This window comes from Magallana gigas, chromosome 4 (genome assembly GCF_963853765.1).
Source record: "Magallana gigas chromosome 4, xbMagGiga1.1, whole genome shotgun sequence".
Classification (NCBI taxonomy): domain Eukaryota; kingdom Metazoa; phylum Mollusca; class Bivalvia; order Ostreida; family Ostreidae; genus Magallana; species Magallana gigas.
The window spans coordinates 32,632,634-32,652,901 of record NC_088856.1 but is presented as its reverse complement, the minus strand read 5'-3'; the positions used below and the strand labels follow the sequence as shown (position 1 = coordinate 32,652,901).

At 35.3% G+C, this 20,268-nt stretch overlaps 1 protein-coding gene across 6 annotated transcripts in view; it reads left to right on the top strand.

Annotated features, from left to right (window-relative positions):
- The window catches only part of LOC105342560 (voltage-dependent calcium channel subunit alpha-2/delta-2), a 28,508-nt gene extending 8,886 nt beyond the window's left edge, over window positions 1-19,622 (top strand). The window contains exons 10-40 of one of the 6 annotated variants that reach the window (XM_066082134.1): window positions 107-175; window positions 499-588; window positions 887-1,012; window positions 1,239-1,323; window positions 1,552-1,601; window positions 2,103-2,198; window positions 5,872-5,955; window positions 6,962-7,018; window positions 7,113-7,190; window positions 7,441-7,515; window positions 7,789-7,857; window positions 8,054-8,125; window positions 8,336-8,397; window positions 8,626-8,702; window positions 9,573-9,627; window positions 9,883-9,986; window positions 10,174-10,276; window positions 10,695-10,718; window positions 11,707-11,763; window positions 11,923-12,029; window positions 12,272-12,355; window positions 12,440-12,606; window positions 13,298-13,365; window positions 14,124-14,202; window positions 14,340-14,401; window positions 14,525-14,551; window positions 14,762-14,799; window positions 15,006-15,114; window positions 15,421-15,551; window positions 15,915-15,985; window positions 16,542-19,622. In XM_066082134.1, coding sequence (XP_065938206.1) covers window positions 107-175; window positions 499-588; window positions 887-1,012; window positions 1,239-1,323; window positions 1,552-1,601; window positions 2,103-2,198; window positions 5,872-5,955; window positions 6,962-7,018; window positions 7,113-7,190; window positions 7,441-7,515; window positions 7,789-7,857; window positions 8,054-8,125; window positions 8,336-8,397; window positions 8,626-8,702; window positions 9,573-9,627; window positions 9,883-9,986; window positions 10,174-10,276; window positions 10,695-10,718; window positions 11,707-11,763; window positions 11,923-12,029; window positions 12,272-12,355; window positions 12,440-12,606; window positions 13,298-13,365; window positions 14,124-14,202; window positions 14,340-14,401; window positions 14,525-14,551; window positions 14,762-14,799; window positions 15,006-15,114; window positions 15,421-15,551; window positions 15,915-15,985; window positions 16,542-16,643 — 2,478 coding nt within the window. In that variant the 3' untranslated portion in view covers window positions 16,644-19,622. Of the gene's footprint in view, window positions 1-106; window positions 176-498; window positions 589-886; window positions 1,013-1,238; window positions 1,324-1,551; window positions 1,602-2,102; window positions 2,199-4,082; window positions 4,158-4,888; window positions 4,976-5,871; window positions 5,956-6,961; window positions 7,019-7,112; window positions 7,191-7,440; window positions 7,516-7,788; window positions 7,858-8,053; window positions 8,126-8,335; window positions 8,398-8,625; window positions 8,703-9,572; window positions 9,628-9,882; window positions 9,987-10,173; window positions 10,277-10,694; window positions 10,719-11,706; window positions 11,764-11,922; window positions 12,030-12,271; window positions 12,356-12,439; window positions 12,607-13,297; window positions 13,366-14,123; window positions 14,203-14,339; window positions 14,402-14,524; window positions 14,552-14,761; window positions 14,800-15,005; window positions 15,115-15,420; window positions 15,552-15,914; window positions 15,986-16,541 lie in introns of all 6 variants that reach the window. The other 5 variants (XM_034449347.2, XM_034449346.2, XM_034449348.2 and 2 more) reach the window with 5 other exon arrangements.
- Window positions 19,623-20,268: the final 646 nt, after the last annotated feature.

Here is a 20,268-nt window from a genome sequence, read left to right as displayed (position 1 = left end):
GGAATCATTCTACACAGTGTACTAGTTGTATAAGTTCACATTCCCCTAAAATGTTTTAATTTTGAAATAAAGATATTCTTTTTTTAAATTGATTTAATGTATATAGTTTGCCAAAGAAGCTGTGACAGTTGGATGTATGAAAAGATTTGTGCAGGCTAATTACAGAAACAAGAAGGTAGGTTTAGTAGATTGGGAATGTATGCAATATGTGTACTCTGTTCAGTGTTCAGTTCCTAGGTATTCTTTTGCACATTTTCTCTTGTTACAAGAGAAAAAATATTTTGCATTGTCTATCTATTCTTTCTTTCTTTCTTTCTTTCTTTCTTTCTTTCTTGAAACTATTGTCCAAATAAGATTTCTGTTTGATAGAAACAGTAAAGTTGTTAATGGTTGAATAATTTACCTGTATGTTGGAAATTTGAAATGTCAGGAAATGATTTGCTGACAGTAATATATTTACGGGGACCTGGTTTACTAAAGGCAGTTTTGTTTTTGCAGTATTTGTCTCGTGTTGTAAGTGAAATGAAAGCAGAGGAAATGGCCAACATTTCCAAGGGATTGGAGTATGCTTTCGATCAGTTTGACCAGGTAAAACTACTTCCTAAACACTTTCGGACATGGCAATCATTATAATTCTGTTTAATAGCTTATATTTTCTTTCTCATTTTAAAAATTTAAAATACAACATCTTATATGGGGATTTATATGATTCTTTTATATGCCTCAATAACATTTGTCCTAAAGTCCCCTATATCCAACTTCTTTGATGGCTGGCATTGATCAGAGACTTGAAAAAACAAGGACAAGTATCAACAAAAAACCCTATAGCTCTGTAAGTAATGGTGTTTTGTCAGACTCTGTTAGTGACATTGTTTTGCTGTTTCAGTTTGAGAACTCCACGGAGGCGGGGGTGGGGGCTCACTGTAACAAGATGATCATGCTGCTGACAGATGGCAGCACTGATAACGGGGATGAGGTCTTCAAACGACGCAACTTTAACAGACCGCTCAAGGTAAGTGCGTGAAGTGTCAGTGAAGATAGTCTCACTTAAAGGTAATAACACAAAATGGAAAAATCCATGTGGCTGGTTCATTATGTTTACCCAACTGATCTTGCCTTTCTTACATTTGTCCAATGTTATGTCATTTGAATTGGGATTCACAAGAAGCAATATCTCTGCTAGAATCATGAGTTCAGTCAAATGTTGATATGATAAGTCCTTCGTCTTCTGTTTTTAGAACAGAGTGCGAGTCTTCACGTACGCTGTTGGTCAGAACCCAAACCCTGTCAAGGACCTCAAGTGGATGGCTTGTGCCAACAGAGGTAAGGGGCTCATTCATCCTACAATTGTTTACTGTCATTAAAATTAACATTGAAAACCAAATGTGTATTTTTCCAGTAGATGGAATATACTTTAACGAAAGTAGACAAAATCTTTTCATCAGAAATCATGATATCATTTCTTCCATCCATCCACAAACCACAGAAGTCTGTTTCCCCATTTACCTATTTTTAAGGGTTTTTATCTGTGATGTGTAATTTTTCTTGCAGGCTATTTTTCAGAGATTCCAGCAATGGGTGCCATCAGAGCCCGTGTTCAGGTGAGACATGTCTTCTACTAGTCAGTGTCATACTCGGCTGTTCAGTGTTCTCAAAGTTATTATCAAAGCATACAGTTTAGAATAAGTACTAGAATTTGGAAATGTCTATATACTGGTACATGTATTATCAACTTGAATTTTTATACTTTTTAAATGCCTAAAATATTAGATACATGTATATTTAAAAAATAGGCAGTTTTGTATTTATGAATAAGAATGATTTTATTTTGGTGAAAGTTGAATTACAGTGTTTGTGGCAGATGATGAAAATTGGTTTGTATGGTTTTATCATACTTGAAAGACAAATATTAAAAATAATCTGTCTAAGTGGGAGTAAGGATAAAATTAAAATGAGATAAAGGAGAGAGAGAGAAAGAGAGAGAGAGAGAGATTGATTGTTTGCTTATTTACAGAAATAATATCCATAGTTAACCATATTAACACAGCATGGTTTCAGGAACTAACCTCTTGTTTGTCTTATTTGTGTCGGGGTACCTCTAGGAGTATGTGGAGGTGGTTGCTCGACCTCTCGCCCTCAAACACACCGACTATGTCAAATGGACCAGTAGCTACTCCGGAGCCCATGGTCCATCTCTGGTATCACATCCGGGTCATCTGGATCAGGGAGGCGCAGGCAAAATATTTGTTTCATGTCCCAAACACCTCAAACCTTCTGTAATATCTCAATACTAAGACATTCAAAGCTTTTCTTCCAATAAAAGTGTGAAACAGATATTTTATACTCTGCGAGCTGCCGATCTTGAGCATTTTTTTTTTCTCTCTCTCTTATGTTAGAATGTCATTAGACTAGTATATTTACTATTCACAGACCTAGGGGCTGTACAAATTCAATTGTTCTATTCAGCACTGCTTTCAAATATCCATTGAAGCCAGGCAGAAGAATGTTCTTTACCAAAGAAGTGGTCTTCTAGATCTCTTTCTTTCTGCTGTACCTGTACTCTGCACTCTGTGGATGCTTCGTGTTTGATTCATCAGTTTATAATTTACTTTCTTCTATCTTTATTTTTGTTTTTTTTTTCGGATTGCAAGATAATATTTATTTTTATTAGAGCCTATGTGGGAGCATGTTTTAAAATGATAATTTATTTCTCTTATGTATCTTTCAAATTGAATTTCTGCCTAATATTGATCTTGAATATGAAATTCAATGATTCTCTTGATTAATATATTAAAGTGATTTTCCTCAAAGAATAAATGTTAAATGTCTCTTCTATACATGAGTGTATGCATTCTTAGACTAAAACGATCCCTGTAACTTTTTATGTTTTGGGAAGGGGTGTCATAAAATACCACAGCAGTGGCTAACCATAATTACAGTCAATCTTAAAAAGTAGTTGAAATTTTATGAAATATAACAGGGTTCGACACTAACTTTTTTATGCATTAGTCCAGCCGGACTAGTGCCTGTTTATTTTAACTAGTCCGCATGCAATTTTATGTGTCCGTCAAAATAAATTAAAATGCATAACCGTACTTGCCTTATATATAGTACGGAGTTTTTAAATAGAATTTGTAAGAAAGGGGTGCATAATATACACTATAATGTTTTTCTTACAGGTGTTGCACATGTTTAGTTGTATTGTGCTATGCAGTACATAACAATGAGCTGCGTATTTACTATCTCCGTGTACTTGGTGTATGACGCCATTACAGATGTTAAAAATAGATCTATGCAAATTAGATCCAGGCTATGCTTTTCATTATCTATGTTCTTTCAAATCTGTTTAAAATAATAAGCAATTTATCACAAATTATTTAAAGTAAAACAATGCATTTATATTAAATAACTCACAGGAGATTCGTTTCACCTTTATTTTTTTAAAACACATAAGCGTCCCTATCGAAGCTGTTGTTGTGAACACGTTCACTTGTCACCTATTTTCTCGGACATCCCCTTACGGAAAAGAAATAATCAAGTCACCCATAATATCCTGCATACCTCTGTTGTTTTCGCTCGTTAAATCTATATTAAATCACTGCAATGTATCATATGCTAGATAATAAAAATATAGTCAGAGTTTTCCATTAAAATGTCGACAATCACACATCGTTAATTTACGAATTTTTTAAGCAAAACTTTTTATTAGTCCGACCGGACTGACTAAACAGAAATTTTGTTAGTCCGTATGAAAATCTATTAGTCTGTGACTAACGGACTAAGGTTAGTGTCGCACCCTGTATAATCCTTGAATATTGATTTGTGTATGGTAGATATAAGGGTTACACATGTATAATGCTTTTTCCTATAGATACTCAAAGGGTAGTTTATTATGCACTCGTCTTTCTTACTCTTGCCATCTATAACACTGTTCATTGGTTGGGATAACACACATCACTATAATGTATGAAACTAGTGTGCTCTGTGTTTTTGCGGTTTTTGTGGTGAGAGAGAGAGTATATATGAGGCAGGATTCAGAAGTCTGACTTAGATGATCATTGTTTGAGTACTCTGTATTTCAGCACTACGTGTCTGTTTTATCGGGCTCGTACCGCACCGAGCTGCCCCTGTGGACCAGCGTGTACCTGGACAGTCTGGTATTGATTGGACTCGGGGGAGAGGGGGAGGGACTGGAAGGGCTCACTCTTCTTCTTCTTAATGCCTTCACTGGGTGAAATGCCCTCTACCAGATTAACTTTATACACCTGTACTGGTCACTCCTACGGACCACACAAATAATCAGAGATTGTTGTAGCCTTCAACTGAAAAGCATATTGATAAAGTTTTAAAGGAAATGCGCTCTAAATTACGTGATGAAAATGAAGCTTGCTATTTTAGGAAGCAAACAAAGTCTATTAAAAGAATTTGACAGTCACCAGTATTAAAATATGAGTGTACTTTGCAAAAAGATCCCTGATGAAGCATTAAGAAGGAAAGAGATAATATTCCTAGATAGATCTATATACACTAACAGGGTGTGGGTGAAACAGTAATCACATTTAATACATGTACCGCCCACTCTCTGTGCTAGAGATACTCCAGTGGTGGAATCTACAGTATTCTACTTCAGTGTAACAGGACACTGTCTCACTGGCTTCCTACCAGCTGCTCTTTCACACTCGTCATAAGCTAGCTGTATATATATTTATCATGGAGTTATCATGCTCTGTCACCTTGCACCAGATCAGTGTTAAAACTGAGCAGTTGGTGATGTGTTCTCAAAGGGGATGCTGGTTTTTGGGAGACTATTTGAGTGTTGACATGGTTTGGATCCTATTACAGTCTAGTTCTGCATAGGTTTATGCAATGATGTTAACTAATTTTCCAGGCCTATCTGTCCTACCTGGCTATTGACAGACTGGAGGTGACAGGGGGAGATGACTATCTCCAGTACCGATTCCTCAAAGACCCGCGGGTAAACATCAGGAATGATCCATCCACCGGATGGAATATTGTCATTAATACTGGCCTGCAGCCCATTCTCTAACCGGCTAATTGAACTTATTTTTGCGACATGCTACTTATTATTACATAACACGGACATTGTCTGATGGTTTATGTTTAGACACCACTGTACAATGGTACTCAACCAGTTTTCAACCTATTAACCAAACTGTTGACAGACTTTAGACCGCCATTGAATGCGGCCGTCCCAAAGTCTACATCTTGCATAGGAATCAAACTAACATTTATGTCAAGCTGATTCAATTTTGTCCAAAATAAATCACTCTTTTTTTTTATGCATGTTGATGCATCTACCGATGTTTCCAGGTCTAAACCCTGGACATAACAGAGTTAAAGAAACCTTCACCTGACAAATGGCACCGTGTGAGGAAATGAGTGTTGTTTGTTGTTATGCAACTTGTTATTTTTCTCTAATCCTGCTCTGTTACAGCCGTTGTATGCCTGCAACCTGTCACGGGAGGGGCGTGTCGGCCCCAGTGATGCCGCCCGGGCCAGAGGTGACAAATTGTCCCTGGTTTCTGTGTGTGTCCTGGTTGTTTGAATAACACTGATACAAACTGTTGCAGGTCATGTGAAACTTTCTTGTCCATCTTAGGAGAATGTCAAGGGTAAATGGGGGTGTAAAGTGAGAATTATTACCGAAGACCTGAGGTGTTGGACAGATGGATTAGAATTGATGTGTAAAGAATATGGTTTATTATCCAATTGAAATTTTTTATCTGAATATTGGTATCATGGACAGGAAAGTTTCACATCAACATAAAGTTTGACTAAATCACTGTTGACAAGAGTACCATCAGTTGATGTCTGACTTGGTTATCTTCTACCTATTTTGTACCATTAAAGGAATATCTGCCAGTGTTAAGTCGACCAGCTGCCCTCGGCGATTTAAAGGAGTTGAAGTGGGGCAATATCTACAATGATAGTTTGGTATAAGACTAGCTTCTCTGCCCTTCCTCTCTGTGTTGTTTGTGGCATGTTGTCAAGTGACGGATAGGACTCGTGTAGATTTAGTGTCCAAGTGGTAATGTGTGTCCTCAAAGTTGTGACCTTTGTATAGATCTCCAGTCCTCGAGGACAAGTAGAGTGATGATGGTAGAAACGTCCTGTTGATGGGAAACAGATCAGCTCTTGTTTTTATAGAAGTCATAAAAATATAAATGCTTGTCTTTGTGTAGATTTTTTAGGTGTTTGTATATGAATATTTTTTCTATTAGAAATAGCTAGGATTTGTGGATGTCTTAAGGAAGACCAAATGTTTCTTATGATCATGTAGAAGTATAGATAAGAAGATTTGTGTTTATCAAGAAGAGGTTTTTCTTCAGGGATATCTAAATATATAATAAGATGACTATTACATTGATGAACTGAAGAGTGGGAGGGTAGGGGTCTTTGTTTCAGTACATAATTGCAACAGAACCTACAATCTAAATTGCACATTAACCATTAACATCATTTATATTATAGAAGATATCAGTGTGACTCACATATTTTGTGAAGATTAATCCGATCCCTTGATTAACTCTGTGTACAATGACAGTGCAGTGTAAGTAAGCATTGTGACTGCCTGATCTGACCCCGCAGATTGACCCCCAGGCTTCATCTCATCATTCATCATCTGTTGACTGCATGCTGCATCAGCTTGTTGGTTCCACCAGCCTTTGATTGCATGATAACCTCTGTTATATATATATCTACTAACTGTTCTTGTGACAAATTCTGTCACCTTTCTATTCTTGTTGAATATTTAATCAATTATATACCAGTAAATCTTAAATTTATTCAATTATGAAAAAAAGTAATGAAAATTAACTGTTTTTATGAATGGTACTTGCAGTGTTAAATATTATATGTGAAGTTTCAATTTGAGCCAAAAGATTATTTGCCCTGGCTTGTTATAATGAGACATTGAGTTGAGTTTGGTGACTTTGTGTAGGGACTGGGACTGGTGGTGACTGTGACCCTCCCCGTCTACAACCGGGCACCCTCGGGGGTAAGTACATACCCACCGGTCAGTATCTGATGAACCCACTGATGGTACCTGTATGATTGTAGTGTACTAGTGAGAGCTGTGTTGTGTGTTTCAGTCTAACCAGACTATCCTTGGAGTGATGGGGATAGACGTAACCACGGAACAGATGAAGCGGTACAGTCCAGTGTGGCAGGTAACACATCCACCTCACAGATCAATGCTTATATTTATATTAAGATCGAACAATTCTAATTAATGCAAATATACACTGAATGTAAATATTCTGTCACACTCTGGTTGTACAAGTTTGTTTTAAAGATTTCAATAATTACTAACTGTTACTACAAAAATATTTCACACGCAGTCAGATTTTAGTTAGAAATAGGAAATGGATAATATGTAATATAGTTTTACCGTGTACACACAGTATTTCTCTTTTTTAGCTCGGGCCTAGTGGTTACACCTTTGCCATCAACACCAATGGATATGTCATATTCCACCCCAGCCTAAAGATCCATGTAAGATCACTGTACACTACATATACATGGGCTCAGAACTGTTTAACCATTATAGTTATTTTTATTTGATGGTTAATGAATCCATGTACACTAAATTCCATGCTTTAGTCATTGTTTTCAGAGAAATTACAATTTATGCATACAATTTTGCCATCTTAAAGTCAATTTTATTCTTAAACATGCTACCATTCAGTTTCAAATAAGAAAAAAATAATTGAAAATACAGCAATAATATGGTTAGGCAAGCGATTAAAGCATTCTTTTTTTCTGTAGGATGATATTGAGGACACACCGAATCTTGATTTCCTTGACATTGAAATTGAGAGTGAGGCAAAAGATAAGGTATAAATTGACTGCATAATGAATTGTTTCATGGTTTTGAGTTGGCTCGTGTGATGGTGCTGTGAAAGAGTGTGCCATTTAATAGTGATATCAAACATGGTACAAGCTGGGTTTTTAAAACCTCATTGATAAGAATACAGTCAAACAATAGGTATTTGAACACTGTGTCTGATTATTATTATATTTCATTTTTCAGTTAAGAGGAGACATGATAGATGGAAAGAATGGAGTGGTGGAAATCTCCTCCTTTGATTTATCAGTGGACGAGGTATTTACAGGCCAGAAAATTGCTTCTGCTGATCCATGCGAAGAGAAGCATATTCTAAAATATGTGTTTTTTTGCATGTTTAACTTACAACTTACTGTGTATTTACATGGTTACCTTAGATGATTAATATAGATGAGCTGACATGATTGAGGATTTATTTTTTAATCAACTGTCATTATACCTGTAAATCACGATTTCTTATACCCCTAGAACTATGTACACGAAGAAAGGAGGCGGTACTTCTACACTCCTATTGGGAACACCACCTTCAGGTACAAACCAGACGTCTCAGTACATTCAGTGGGAACTCGCACTGATGATTTTAAATGTGTACAGCAAAGCATTCAAGTTATGCATGTGATGAGTACAATGTTCTTAACTTGTTTTTGTTGACTCATTCCTATATACCGGTATTTATGATTCTCAGATTTACAGAAATATCACATGTATATTACATGTACATGTGTACTGGTGTAGTGAAAATCCTGTATCTTTTTCAGTCTGGGACTTTCCCTTCCATCGTATCAAAAGTTCATCGTAAAACATTCTGGTCCGTTCACTAAGGCCAACGCTACAGGTAAAAGAATGAAGATAATAAGAGTCTCCTATAACCCCATTGAATTCTTTATTACAGACATGTCTATTACATTGTATCATAATTTGCCAAATATAATGCGCTTTTGTGTATAATACACACCCCCACTTTCAGTCCTAAAATTTATCAAAAAGCGTAGTTTAGGTGTATAAGACTTTTGACTAAAATGTCATTGTAATTCAGGGAAAAGTGTGAGAGGAAATAGTATTTACTGAAAATTTTACATTCACGATATAATGTTTCTGACACAGATTTTTTTAAAAAGCCTTGACTTTCTGCATAACGGTTATCTTTAAACAGCTCAAAAGGGTACCGATCACAGACAACAGGGTATTCACTCAAGGTGTTACATTTTTTTGCCCCAAGGGTATGTCTAAGATAATCAGCATGAACTAAGTGACAAGGGCATGTGAGATAACAGTTGCTTTGATAGGGTCGAAGAGATGTTTAAAGATAGGGATGAAACAAATCTTTAAGATAAGATGTGATGCCCCTCTTCGAAGAAGCAAGAGTATATTAACTGTGTACTGAATCATGACAGCCAATGTTTAACCTTTGACCTGTTGAAAAAAGTGTCAAAATTCTGTTGGCTGTATAATATGCACGCCTTTCTTACAAAGAAATTTTCTAGAAAAAAGTTATTTGGCAAATTACGATTCCTTTGTAATTATAGTTTGCAACTATTGTGTATTGGGAAGGGCGGTCTAAGTTATGGAACTTGTGCCTAATCCCAATTGTATTTTTTGTACAATAAAAATATTACAAATCAACTATTGTGTACATAACGTACATGTAGACACAATTGGAACTCTGTTGGATTATGATAAAATTTCCTGATGCTTTTGTTTCCAGAGCTGATTAAATTATTAGAAGAACAAGAGGACAGAGCTAAACTACTGGCACCATGGTAAGAGATATTACAAAAACTTGGAGGAGCATAAGGAAGTACTAAAAGACAAAGAATACTATGATTTAGCCTTTGACAATCGGGGATTTGACAAAGTCAAACTTACCTATATTTTTATGTAGAATCAAGTTTTTACAAAGAATTACCGGTATATGTAAAGCAGACTCATTTTAATTGTTCACGTGGTAATTATGGAATAGCAAGTATCAACAACCCATTCTTAAAATTTTGTTGCACTATGTATATTTGTTGCAGGAAATATTACAAGTCGAGTGAAGTGACCGACTCCTACAACTCCAGTGATGTGGTGAGGGACCTGGTAGCTGCCCTACAGAATTACTCCCAGTCACCAGACACTTGTAAGTCTCTCAATGAAGGCCCTGTTATGTACGATAGATGTATCAGGCATTTTTCAGACACGTTCAGTTTGAAATGTCATTCATTTCTGTTGTGGTAGGCTGCAATGCATTGCATTTTTGAATGTTTGATCAATGGTATAAGGAATGGATTCTCGCCAAATTCTGGAATTTTTTGTTTATTTTACAGTTGACACAGAGATGATGAAGCAGCTCCACTTAGACTTGAGGGTGTCCAATATCTCCATTAAAATGATGAAGGACATGATGCGTGTAACATTAACCAGCCCAGGGTCAGTAAGCTCCAGATTCTCTGGATATCAAATTGTGTTTCAGATTTCTAGTGTTTAATTTATCCTTTTCTATTTGTTAATTTTTGTGTTTTGAATATTATTTTGAGGGATCTTAGATCCTATCATACTTTTCATGAACAAAGTAAGGGGTATACATGTATAGGATTCATTATTTCTATTTGTCTGTCTGTACATCCCATTTTAATGTCTTGTCACGAAGAAACACCAGAAGCTCCTTTTTAAAGGCAAAAGTTAAAGGTGGCTTGAGGATGTGTCATGATCATGACCCAGAGTCTATCGGCAAAGGTCAAGGTCATTTCACCATCATCAACATGCCAACTATCTAAGAATGGCCCCTCAGGGGGCATCAGTTAAAAAAAAAAAGCAGCAAGTTGATATGTTTTACTTTGTTTTCCAGTTCTGCTGATAATGACACTGCTAAGTAAAGATATTTTTAGTTTCCTTTTTAATTTTACTATTGTGGTAAAAGAGATATTGTTTGCCAATACTACATGGGACTAACTGTTTTTGTCTTTGACGGTGCTATGGTGTGTGTTTCAGCTTATACTCTAACATTTTTTTCTCAACCATGATCTTACTAAACTATAATTAAAATGTTTGAGATGTTCAAAATTTTAATTTTTGTCTACAACCAAAATTTTGGTCATCAAAAGGTATATAATACTTTGGTTTCATTAATATTCAAGGGTATCAATTTTCGTGGATAAAGTGAAAATCACAGTTTCAAGGATACATAAATTCGTGGCCAATAACCCTATCAATACAAAATATTAGTGGAAATTGCAGTTCAATGAATATTTAATTTCAAGGATAAACTTAACAACGAAATCAACGAAAATTGGTATTCAACGAATATTGATGAAACCACAGTAGAAAATTACAGTAATTGTTGTATTTTTGTGGAACAGATGACAAAGCTTTGCTTTCAAAATTTTGAAAGACACCAGCAAGTCTCTCTCTCTCTCTCTCTGATCATGGCCATAAATATATTTATCTAACAAACACAGCATGAGGATTTATATTATACTTGTAGATATCGGGTAAAAGTTTGTTTTTTTGGCTTCCAGTATTTAGTTCTGTGTGGATGCATATTAATTGCTTACATATCTTTGTTTATTGACCCACTTACTGTGAGACATGGAGACATGCAATACCTGCCTGTCGCTGCTGCCGTGTCAATGTCATGCTGACACATCAAGTTTAAACAATTATTGATTCCAAGTCTTGATAAGCATTTACTAACCAAATAAATCTGTAAATTGATAATCAAAACTTTATGCTCAGAAAGATCCATCACATGTATTTAAAAAAAAAAAAAAAAAAGTTAATGTAACTGAATAAGGGTAGTGAAAATTAAATGATCAAACTTTAACTAAAGATCAAACCTTAATGAAGGCTCTGAATTTCAGCATAACAGCCGTCTTCATGGCAACCTATGGAGGACTAACAACTGTGTCTCCCAAAAGGTAAATACTGTTGTCCATGTCGCCTCACAAAAAGTACATGTACAATTATATAAAAATGTTTGAAATTTTTGTATAACATGAATTCCAATAAATGAAATGAGACCATCTAGTGTTTGTTGTGGGTTGAGACTGTATCTGTGATCTTGTCTGACTCCTCAGTATGTCGTCTGTGCTGGAGAGATACCAGGATCCATGGAAGTCGGCCTACTTCAGGCGGGCCCTCCACTACAAGCAGACATTTATGTTCCATGCACTCTATACTACAGGTAAATCAATACTACTGGTAAATCTAAACTACAGGTGAATCCAAGCAGTAGACATCATAATAATGAACAGCACTTGTTACGCATATGTATAGTTGTCTTTTAATTAAGAAGATTAAGTATATTTCATTACTGAGAAATAGCTAGGGAACAGAATAATACTGAGTTTGTCACTGTATTAAGCATATTCTCTGAGATTGTTTCAGAGACTTATACCAGTACATCAATCATTGCTAATTTTATAGACTACCAGGAGAACATGACATCTCCCACAGTCATGGTGACCCATTCAGTGTTTGGATCCAAGAAAGAGGAGAAGCCCGTGGCTGGTAGGTAACAGAAACAGTAATGGTGCATGTTGGACGTTTCATCAGGCACCTTTCACACAGTTAATATTTTTGCTTTTGTTGCAGTGATTGGGGCCATTGTGGACCATGACTTCTTGCTCCAAATGATGAACTCTTCGTCCAAGTCCGGCGACTCTGTCTACAGCTGTAAGGACGTGGACAATGCCGTCTGCTTCCTGTTGGACGACGGAGCCTTCGTGGTGGCTGCCAATCACCCTGACTACCACCTACAGGTAACACCAATCATCCCGACCACCTCGTACAGGTAATGCCAATCACCCCACCCACCTCCTACAGGTAACACCAATCATCCCGACCACCTCATACAGGTAACGCCAATCACCCCGAGCACCTCCTATAGGTAACGCCAGTCACGCCGACCACCTCCTATACGTAACGCCAATCACCCCGATCACCTCCTACAGGTAACACCGATCACCCCGACTACCTCCTACAGGTAACACCAGTCACCCCGACTACCTCCTACAGGTAATTTAGATGGGAAAGTGTTTTTAGGGATAATTTATTATCCTATAGAAATGTTTTGTTTGCATGTGATAAATCCCACACCAATGCTTTATAACAAGGAATCACAAAATTTTATCCAGGAAAAATATCCATGTTTATAGATAAATGTTTCGACTGTGAGCTTTTATTTTCTCTTGATAATGTTTTACAAAATTAATAGATGTACAAAAATTACTATAACACTCTCAAATATTCAAATTTTTACTTAACTCAAACCAACAATACTCTTGTGAGAAGTCAAAGTTACCAGTAGTTAAGTTTGATAGCATATCCAGAAGAGAAATTGCTATCATGTCCAATATGATTGGAAGAGGATGTCAAGTTTTTGTTTTCCATGTACCAGAATGCATCTACATTAAACTAAGCTGGGCTCTAACTTCATATTTATATTGATAGATTGGCCGTTTTCTTGGTCATGTGGATGCAGGTTTAATGGAGCAACTTTATGGCAGTGTATACCACAGGTAAGATAAAACAGCCCTCTCATGTAGTCTATGCATATCTTGGGCAAATGCACCATAGTAGAACACGAGAGCCAGTTTTTTGGGGTTGCATTTTATTCTCTCATTTTATTGGGGTAAATCAAATGGTGTCAATAAAAACAAACCTTACGATTATTCCATTCTGTCAACTTTTTTTCATGCATTTATTTAAATCTTAATTTCCTACAAAGAAATTGAAAACTATGTATCCAACAGTCAAGACTTAATGACATGCAGTGGCATCAAAAAAAGTTCAATGCAAGCCTCTATTTATTTTTCACTGCTCCGAACAATATGCCTGTTAGAAGGTCTTACATATAAGTTATCCATATACCGGCATATATGTAACATTGAAAAATGATGCTGTAAATTTGTTTCAAAATTTATAAAGCTTTTCCACAGTAAGTGTAATCCTTGCATGTAACATACAGTCTTCTTACATAGGTAATGGCGTATCATCACCAGACTGTACACATGTTTTAAGGCTTTATTTCAAAGAACTTTAGCAGTGTACTGTGGTTTCATTAATATTCAAGGGTATCAATTTTCGTGGATATAGTAAAAATCACAGTTTCAAGTATACGTAAATTCGTGGCCAATGACCCTATCAATACAAAATGTTAATAGAAATTGCACTTCAATGAACATTTACTTTGGTGGAGCAACTTAACAACGAAATCCACGAAAATTGGTATTCAACGAATATTGATGAAACCACAGTATAACTTATTTAACTGCAGGGTAGAGGAAGTGGACTATCAGGCCACATGTGTGGACTATGGAAATGAGACCAGTGCTGCTCCTCTCAGTTTCAGAATTGTAAGTACTATCAAAGAATTTTTAATTATTTTCACTTCAAAAACTGTTACATTCATAACTTTTTAAAAGCTCTATGAGTGTAGATTAGGTATTGGTTAGGATAAGAGACTTGCTTACATTTCTGTGGTTTTTTGCAGCCTTCCATAAATTTAGTGTTTGAGTTGTTGACTGTCAACTGGTGGAACAGTGTCTGGACATGGTATGTGGAGATTCTATTTCCTCTGTTTAATTTTTGATAGCTGGTATTCCAATATATATTTATATCTATAACGTGTATATAGGAGATTATTAAAAAAACATTTTGTTCTTTTAAATTCAACAGGGCTGTTGTCAACTTGAATGTTTACAGGTATGGAGATTTACAACTTAATGATATTGTAATACATGTAGTATACATTGATAAAGTGTATTGGTAGTAGAGATACATTGATTTAATGAATTGGTAGTTGAATGAAAACTGCAGATCTTGATTTAAAACCTTTATGTCACTTTTTGTACTTTAACACTCACTTGTACATACTGTATAGAATAATACCGGATTATGTTTCTTTTGTTTTAGTTGGTTCAGTTCTCCACCAACTGTAGCAGCCTCCTCAGGTAAGTCATATATCTTGGGACAACCCTCGTATATCATAATTAACATTGAAAGAAGATGATTGCTGAATTTTATTTCCTAAAAACTACATGTATGCATAGCATCTACCCTGTACATGCGCATACGAGAGTCAGTTTTATTGTACCTATAAATTTATTTAGACAAGATGCTTCTGACTTTAATGGATTTTTAAAAAATAATATTTCAGATGATCAGGAAGAGAAGATCTGCATTAAACAAAGAGCTCAGTATTACTTTAATCCCAACCTGGAAGAAACCAATGGAATTATCTACCCTTGTAATGAAAACTGTACAAGGTAAACTCAATGAAGCGGATGATGATTTGGTTTAGTATATTTTCCTACATTATTTTCACTGTGTAAATTTCCAAATCTGGTTGTTTTGGTAGAGTATATAACAAATCTATATTTTGTAATACTGATTAAATAAGCTTCTGTATAATCAAACATGCTTCTGTATAATCAGTATGTACCTTTTAATCACCATGATGAAAAAGTTATACATTGATGATAATTTATTCCTGTGTCAATGAATTTCTGAGGACTGATCAGTTGTTGGCCTGGAGTCCCCCCTACTGAGTGCCTGTGTCTCGTGTGTTTCAGGGACTACCTTGCCCGGCGGGTACCAGACACTAACCTGCTGTTTGTAATCATCAGCCCGGCATGTCCCAACTGTTACGAGCCGGCCAGCTCCAAGAACCTAGTACAGGAGCCTGTGGAAATGGCCCTAGCCGGTGAGTTCTTGTAACATAGATGTAGGAATGAGTACAAATGCGTAATGGAAGTCTTTTATTTATTAATTGTCAAGTTTTGCACAAATCTTGTTAGTTTGCTCCCATTTTATTTTAACTTTTAAGGCCCCCATTGTAGGAGGATGGCTAGCGGTAATTCAGAGTGAGAATTATCCTTGGTTTAGATAGGACTGTATCGGAATATTTGAAATGGAGCAAAGTGCCTCACGTGTACATGCACATCTATGTTATTCCAACCTTTAATTATGATTACATTTTATTCTAAGAGTATGAGAATAGTGCATTTTTTTCTTGTTCTGTACATGAAATAAGACAAGTAATGGTTTTCTGTGGGTCTCATTGCAGACAACGACCTTTGCAATCAGACAGCCAGATACAGACGAAACCCGGCCAAGTGTTATGACTTTGATACTAGGGTAAGATTTACAAATTTATATTTTACCGTGGACTTGTATTTCACCATAGTGTGTATGTGGTGGATATTATTCAGATTGATTCGAGTACATGTATATTTAGATTATTACCAAGTTATGGGGCACTTGATTGTTCAAAACGGGGGCTGTTGAAAATAAAAGATCAAAACTTAAAAATTTACCTTTTTCCTTATAAAATAACTTTGTCCAATAATCCCTATCCCTTAGAATTGAAAAACGTGTAGATATATTAAAACTGAATTGAATTAGTTTGCATAAGTAATTAGCAAAATAGAAATGAAGTCAACAACAAAAAATAAGACACTCAGAATATGATGAATTTAAAAAACTTTGATTTTCCTCTACATTTCCCAAAATGTTGCTTATTGGCTGAAAACTTGGTCCTAAAAGTAGTGTACTAAAATTAAGTGTAGGAGCCCTTCAGGTGTCAATGACTTGATCATTTATCGTTGACCATACTCTAGCATTAGTGTGCTCTGTTTCAGGACTGGATCATTTGTCATTGACCATACTGTAGCATTAGTGTGCTCTGTTTCAGGAGACAAACCCTGTCTGTGGCGGGCCTCTGACCTCCCCTGTGTCTGTGGTACTGGTGGTGGTGGCCACCCTTCTGACAGTCATCTCCGCACGACTGTCCTGAGGGGCAGGAGACAGATAGCAGCGATTCCCTACAAAGATTCCATGGAGTGAGAGAAGCCTGAAAGAGAACGTCCGATGTGAATGATGGCGGCGATTCTTGTTGTTTGATAGCTTTTGGTATGACGATAGTTGTTGATGAAAACAGAATGATGTGTTCTGTTGAGAAAAGTGATTGTATCTTTCATGATCACTTAAAATGAATGACATACGATTTTATGTGTATAAAACATGGCAGAATCTCAAAATTTGATATAGTTTACAAAATATTTTTAAAGATGTTTCATATAGAATTATCTATAAGGCTTGAATCATTGTTGTTCAGAGGTGTTTTGAATTTTATGAGATTTTTTTGGTGGTGTTTTTTAGGAAAAGGGTTATTTCTTTTCTTTTTTTATTGAAATGAAAAAAATGATGCAGACAAGCCTCTAAAGATCTATCATCATAAAAGCAAAGGAATTTTGAATTATACAAAGAAGTAGTGATTTAATTTGTGATGAAAAATGGTGTAAATCTAAATACTAATTTGTATCAATTACCATGACAAGTTTTTTTTTTCTGTAGAATATGGTTGAATTTCTGCCTGAGCCTTTCATTAACCTGTGCAATGTTCATCACCATATCTTCTTTACTATATAACACAATGACCTTTATTTTTACATCTACATTTACCTCTGTTTCAAAACCAAAGATTGGGTTAAGGAAGAAATCTGTGTTCTGTGTACTTTTGCATAATATGTGTGATTTTGTGCCAAATCTAAGATTACTTTTCTCTTTCTCTCTATGTACATTTGTATTACAGTGTACAGTGGTCTTGGTCAATTTCGGTGTGAACATACTGTCTCTGATAATCATAGTTGTGTATAATGTTTTAGATTATTTATTCTGTGTTTGTTGATCATGTCCACTTAAAGTGACCTAATGTGGTTGGCTTCTTGTAGGGCCAATATTATTTGGTGGGTTTTTTTTTTTATTAGAATTTCTCTTGTGATGTCCATGTATTTACATGATAAATGTATTTCTATGTTTATGTCCATTTTATGGGGTAACCATTTGTGTGTTCCTTTAAACATAGTTGTTTGTGATTTTTCATTCCACATTCCCAGCTTTGTAGGTGTAATTTAGAATAGATAAGAAGACCCCCATGTTGCTGGATATAAGATATACATTATTTGATGATATTCTGTTTGTTCCTTAGATGTACCAAAGCAGCAATCAATTTGAAAATAGTCAAAAAGTGCGAATGATAAATGATATATTAAAATACTTGTGTGAAAGTTTTGTTCATTGACAAAAGTTTAAACTACAACAAGACTATTTACCAGCTGTATACAAAAAATTGTTGACAGAAAGAGGAACAATTTCCAAGGGTTGTTTTTTTTACAGAATATGTTACATTATTAAAACTTTAAAATGTACATATTTATTAGTATTTATTTGTATATAACAAATATTAATATATTGTCAATGTTATTTCTAATTTTTATGCTGATGTTACAATTTTATAATATTTCATTTTTTGTACATGTAACTTACAGCAAATTGTATTCAGATTTGTTGGGCAATATTTTTGATGAATCTCAGTGAATGTTTTTGAATCTCAATGTAGGGCAAGGTGTCTCGGTATGGGTCACGGTGTCTCGGTGTAGGGCACGGTGTCTCGGTGTAGGGCACGGTGTCTTGCTGCATCCTAGATGTTACTTTACTCTCGATCTTCTTTGCTCATTGTTTGCCATACTGTACTGAGGTTCCATTCATAGTTTGTCCTCTGTTAAAAACTATTATAGTAAATGGGCAATAATTTTTCATCATTTTTTTACATCTTTAACAGTTTGTACTCTTTAGTGACACAACCCTCTCTGGTATGTAACAAATACATGTGTGGAAGAGTGTGGCACAAATATGTGTCCATTAGTAAAATTCTGAATTGTTTTTCATTTGTAAATTATCTTGGAGCAGAATCTATTTACATCTCCAGCAAAGGCATGGCCAGTAGTAATTTTGTTCAGGAGGGAGTTTTCAACAGATTTTTATTAAAATCAGATTTTTATTAAAATCGAACTAGAGTAACATTTGATATAAAATTGTTTGAAACAACCCATTTCTTTTATGGAACAATATATGATATAAAACGTCTATGGAATGTCCACTATTTCGTGTTGAACACTTCCTTTCAATCTCATAAAACTCGGCTCTGTTTTTATTTTCATACAAACACTGATATATGGTAAGGTTATCTCAAAGTTCGATAGAGGCAAATAGTATTTTGTATTAGTATTACAGACTTAAATGACCACCATTCCAGTGAAGCTTTTGAGGATTTAGATGTTAGGACTTACGTATCATCAATCAAAGAATGTCACGGAGACAAGATGTCGGCCTGAATAGGCAATCGTAGACTGTACTCCACAAACATCATGTGACATCTTTACATGACTTATGTACTGCCTTTATTTTATCTTAGTAGCTTGATCACAATGTTCAGTCGATATTACATGTCATTGTTTTTAATTTTGATATTTTTAGTTTTTTGGTTTTTTTTTTCCTGGTGTTCTGTAGAATTGTGAAAAGTGATAATTCTGTCACTGAAATTATTCATATTTACCTGTATAAGAAACAGGAAAAAACCTCACAGAGAGCCCTATACTGGTGCCCCTGAGGCCACTTACATGTACCATCAAGTTGATTGGAATTCAGCACATACGTAATGTGATTAAATATGTGAAATTGTTTGGTAATCAAATGAGTACAAAGGTAGTTACTTGTATGTATATCTTAATTAGTTAAATACTACCGCCAACGCCCTCCAATTATTATTTTTTTTTTTTCATTTAATCTATTTTACACCAGTTATGATTAGAATTTGATGTAAGGTCTTGGGGGTTTATTATGTTTGTATTTGTTAACACAGTGGAGATAGGGGTGTTTTATTATCTGTGTCTTTCCTACCACATCATTTCCTAATAAATGACTTTAAAATCAATTGTTTTCTGGTGTTCTGAAAAAAAAGGGGACTTCAAGTAAGTTCTAGCTTCAAAACCAAACTTGTATATTAGATGCTATGTGTGTTGATTCTCTGACCTTGATCCTCTGACGTTAAAAGTTTTACCGTCATCCGGGTGGTTTCGCTCCGATCGCTTGTTCGCGCTGAGAGGTTTCGCTCCGAATACATGATCGCCCCGAGTGGATTCGCCCGGATTGTTTTAATAAACACTACAATACACACTGCTTGTTGCTTTGGTTTTTAAATATGTAATTTAAATTATTTCTATCTATACATAAGTGGTAAATTAAATGTATGCTCCATGCGAGTGACTTGATTCTGTGATTTCCGACAGTGCAAATTTAAAAGTGTGCGAGTGACACCCATAGTGAACTAATAGACTATCACTAGTGCTTTAAATTTGACTTTGATAGTGCACCTACCTCCTCAGTCACTAGTGCTTTTTTTTAATATGTGTTGATGTATGTTGATGTGTTTTCTCAATATTTTCTATGACTTTTATATTACAATTAATCTATAAAAGTTTACATGTCTTCTTCTGTTCTTCTGTTCACCATATAATTAAGTTAAAGAGTAATAGATGATAAAGATCACAACAGCATAATTATCTATATATACAAGATGT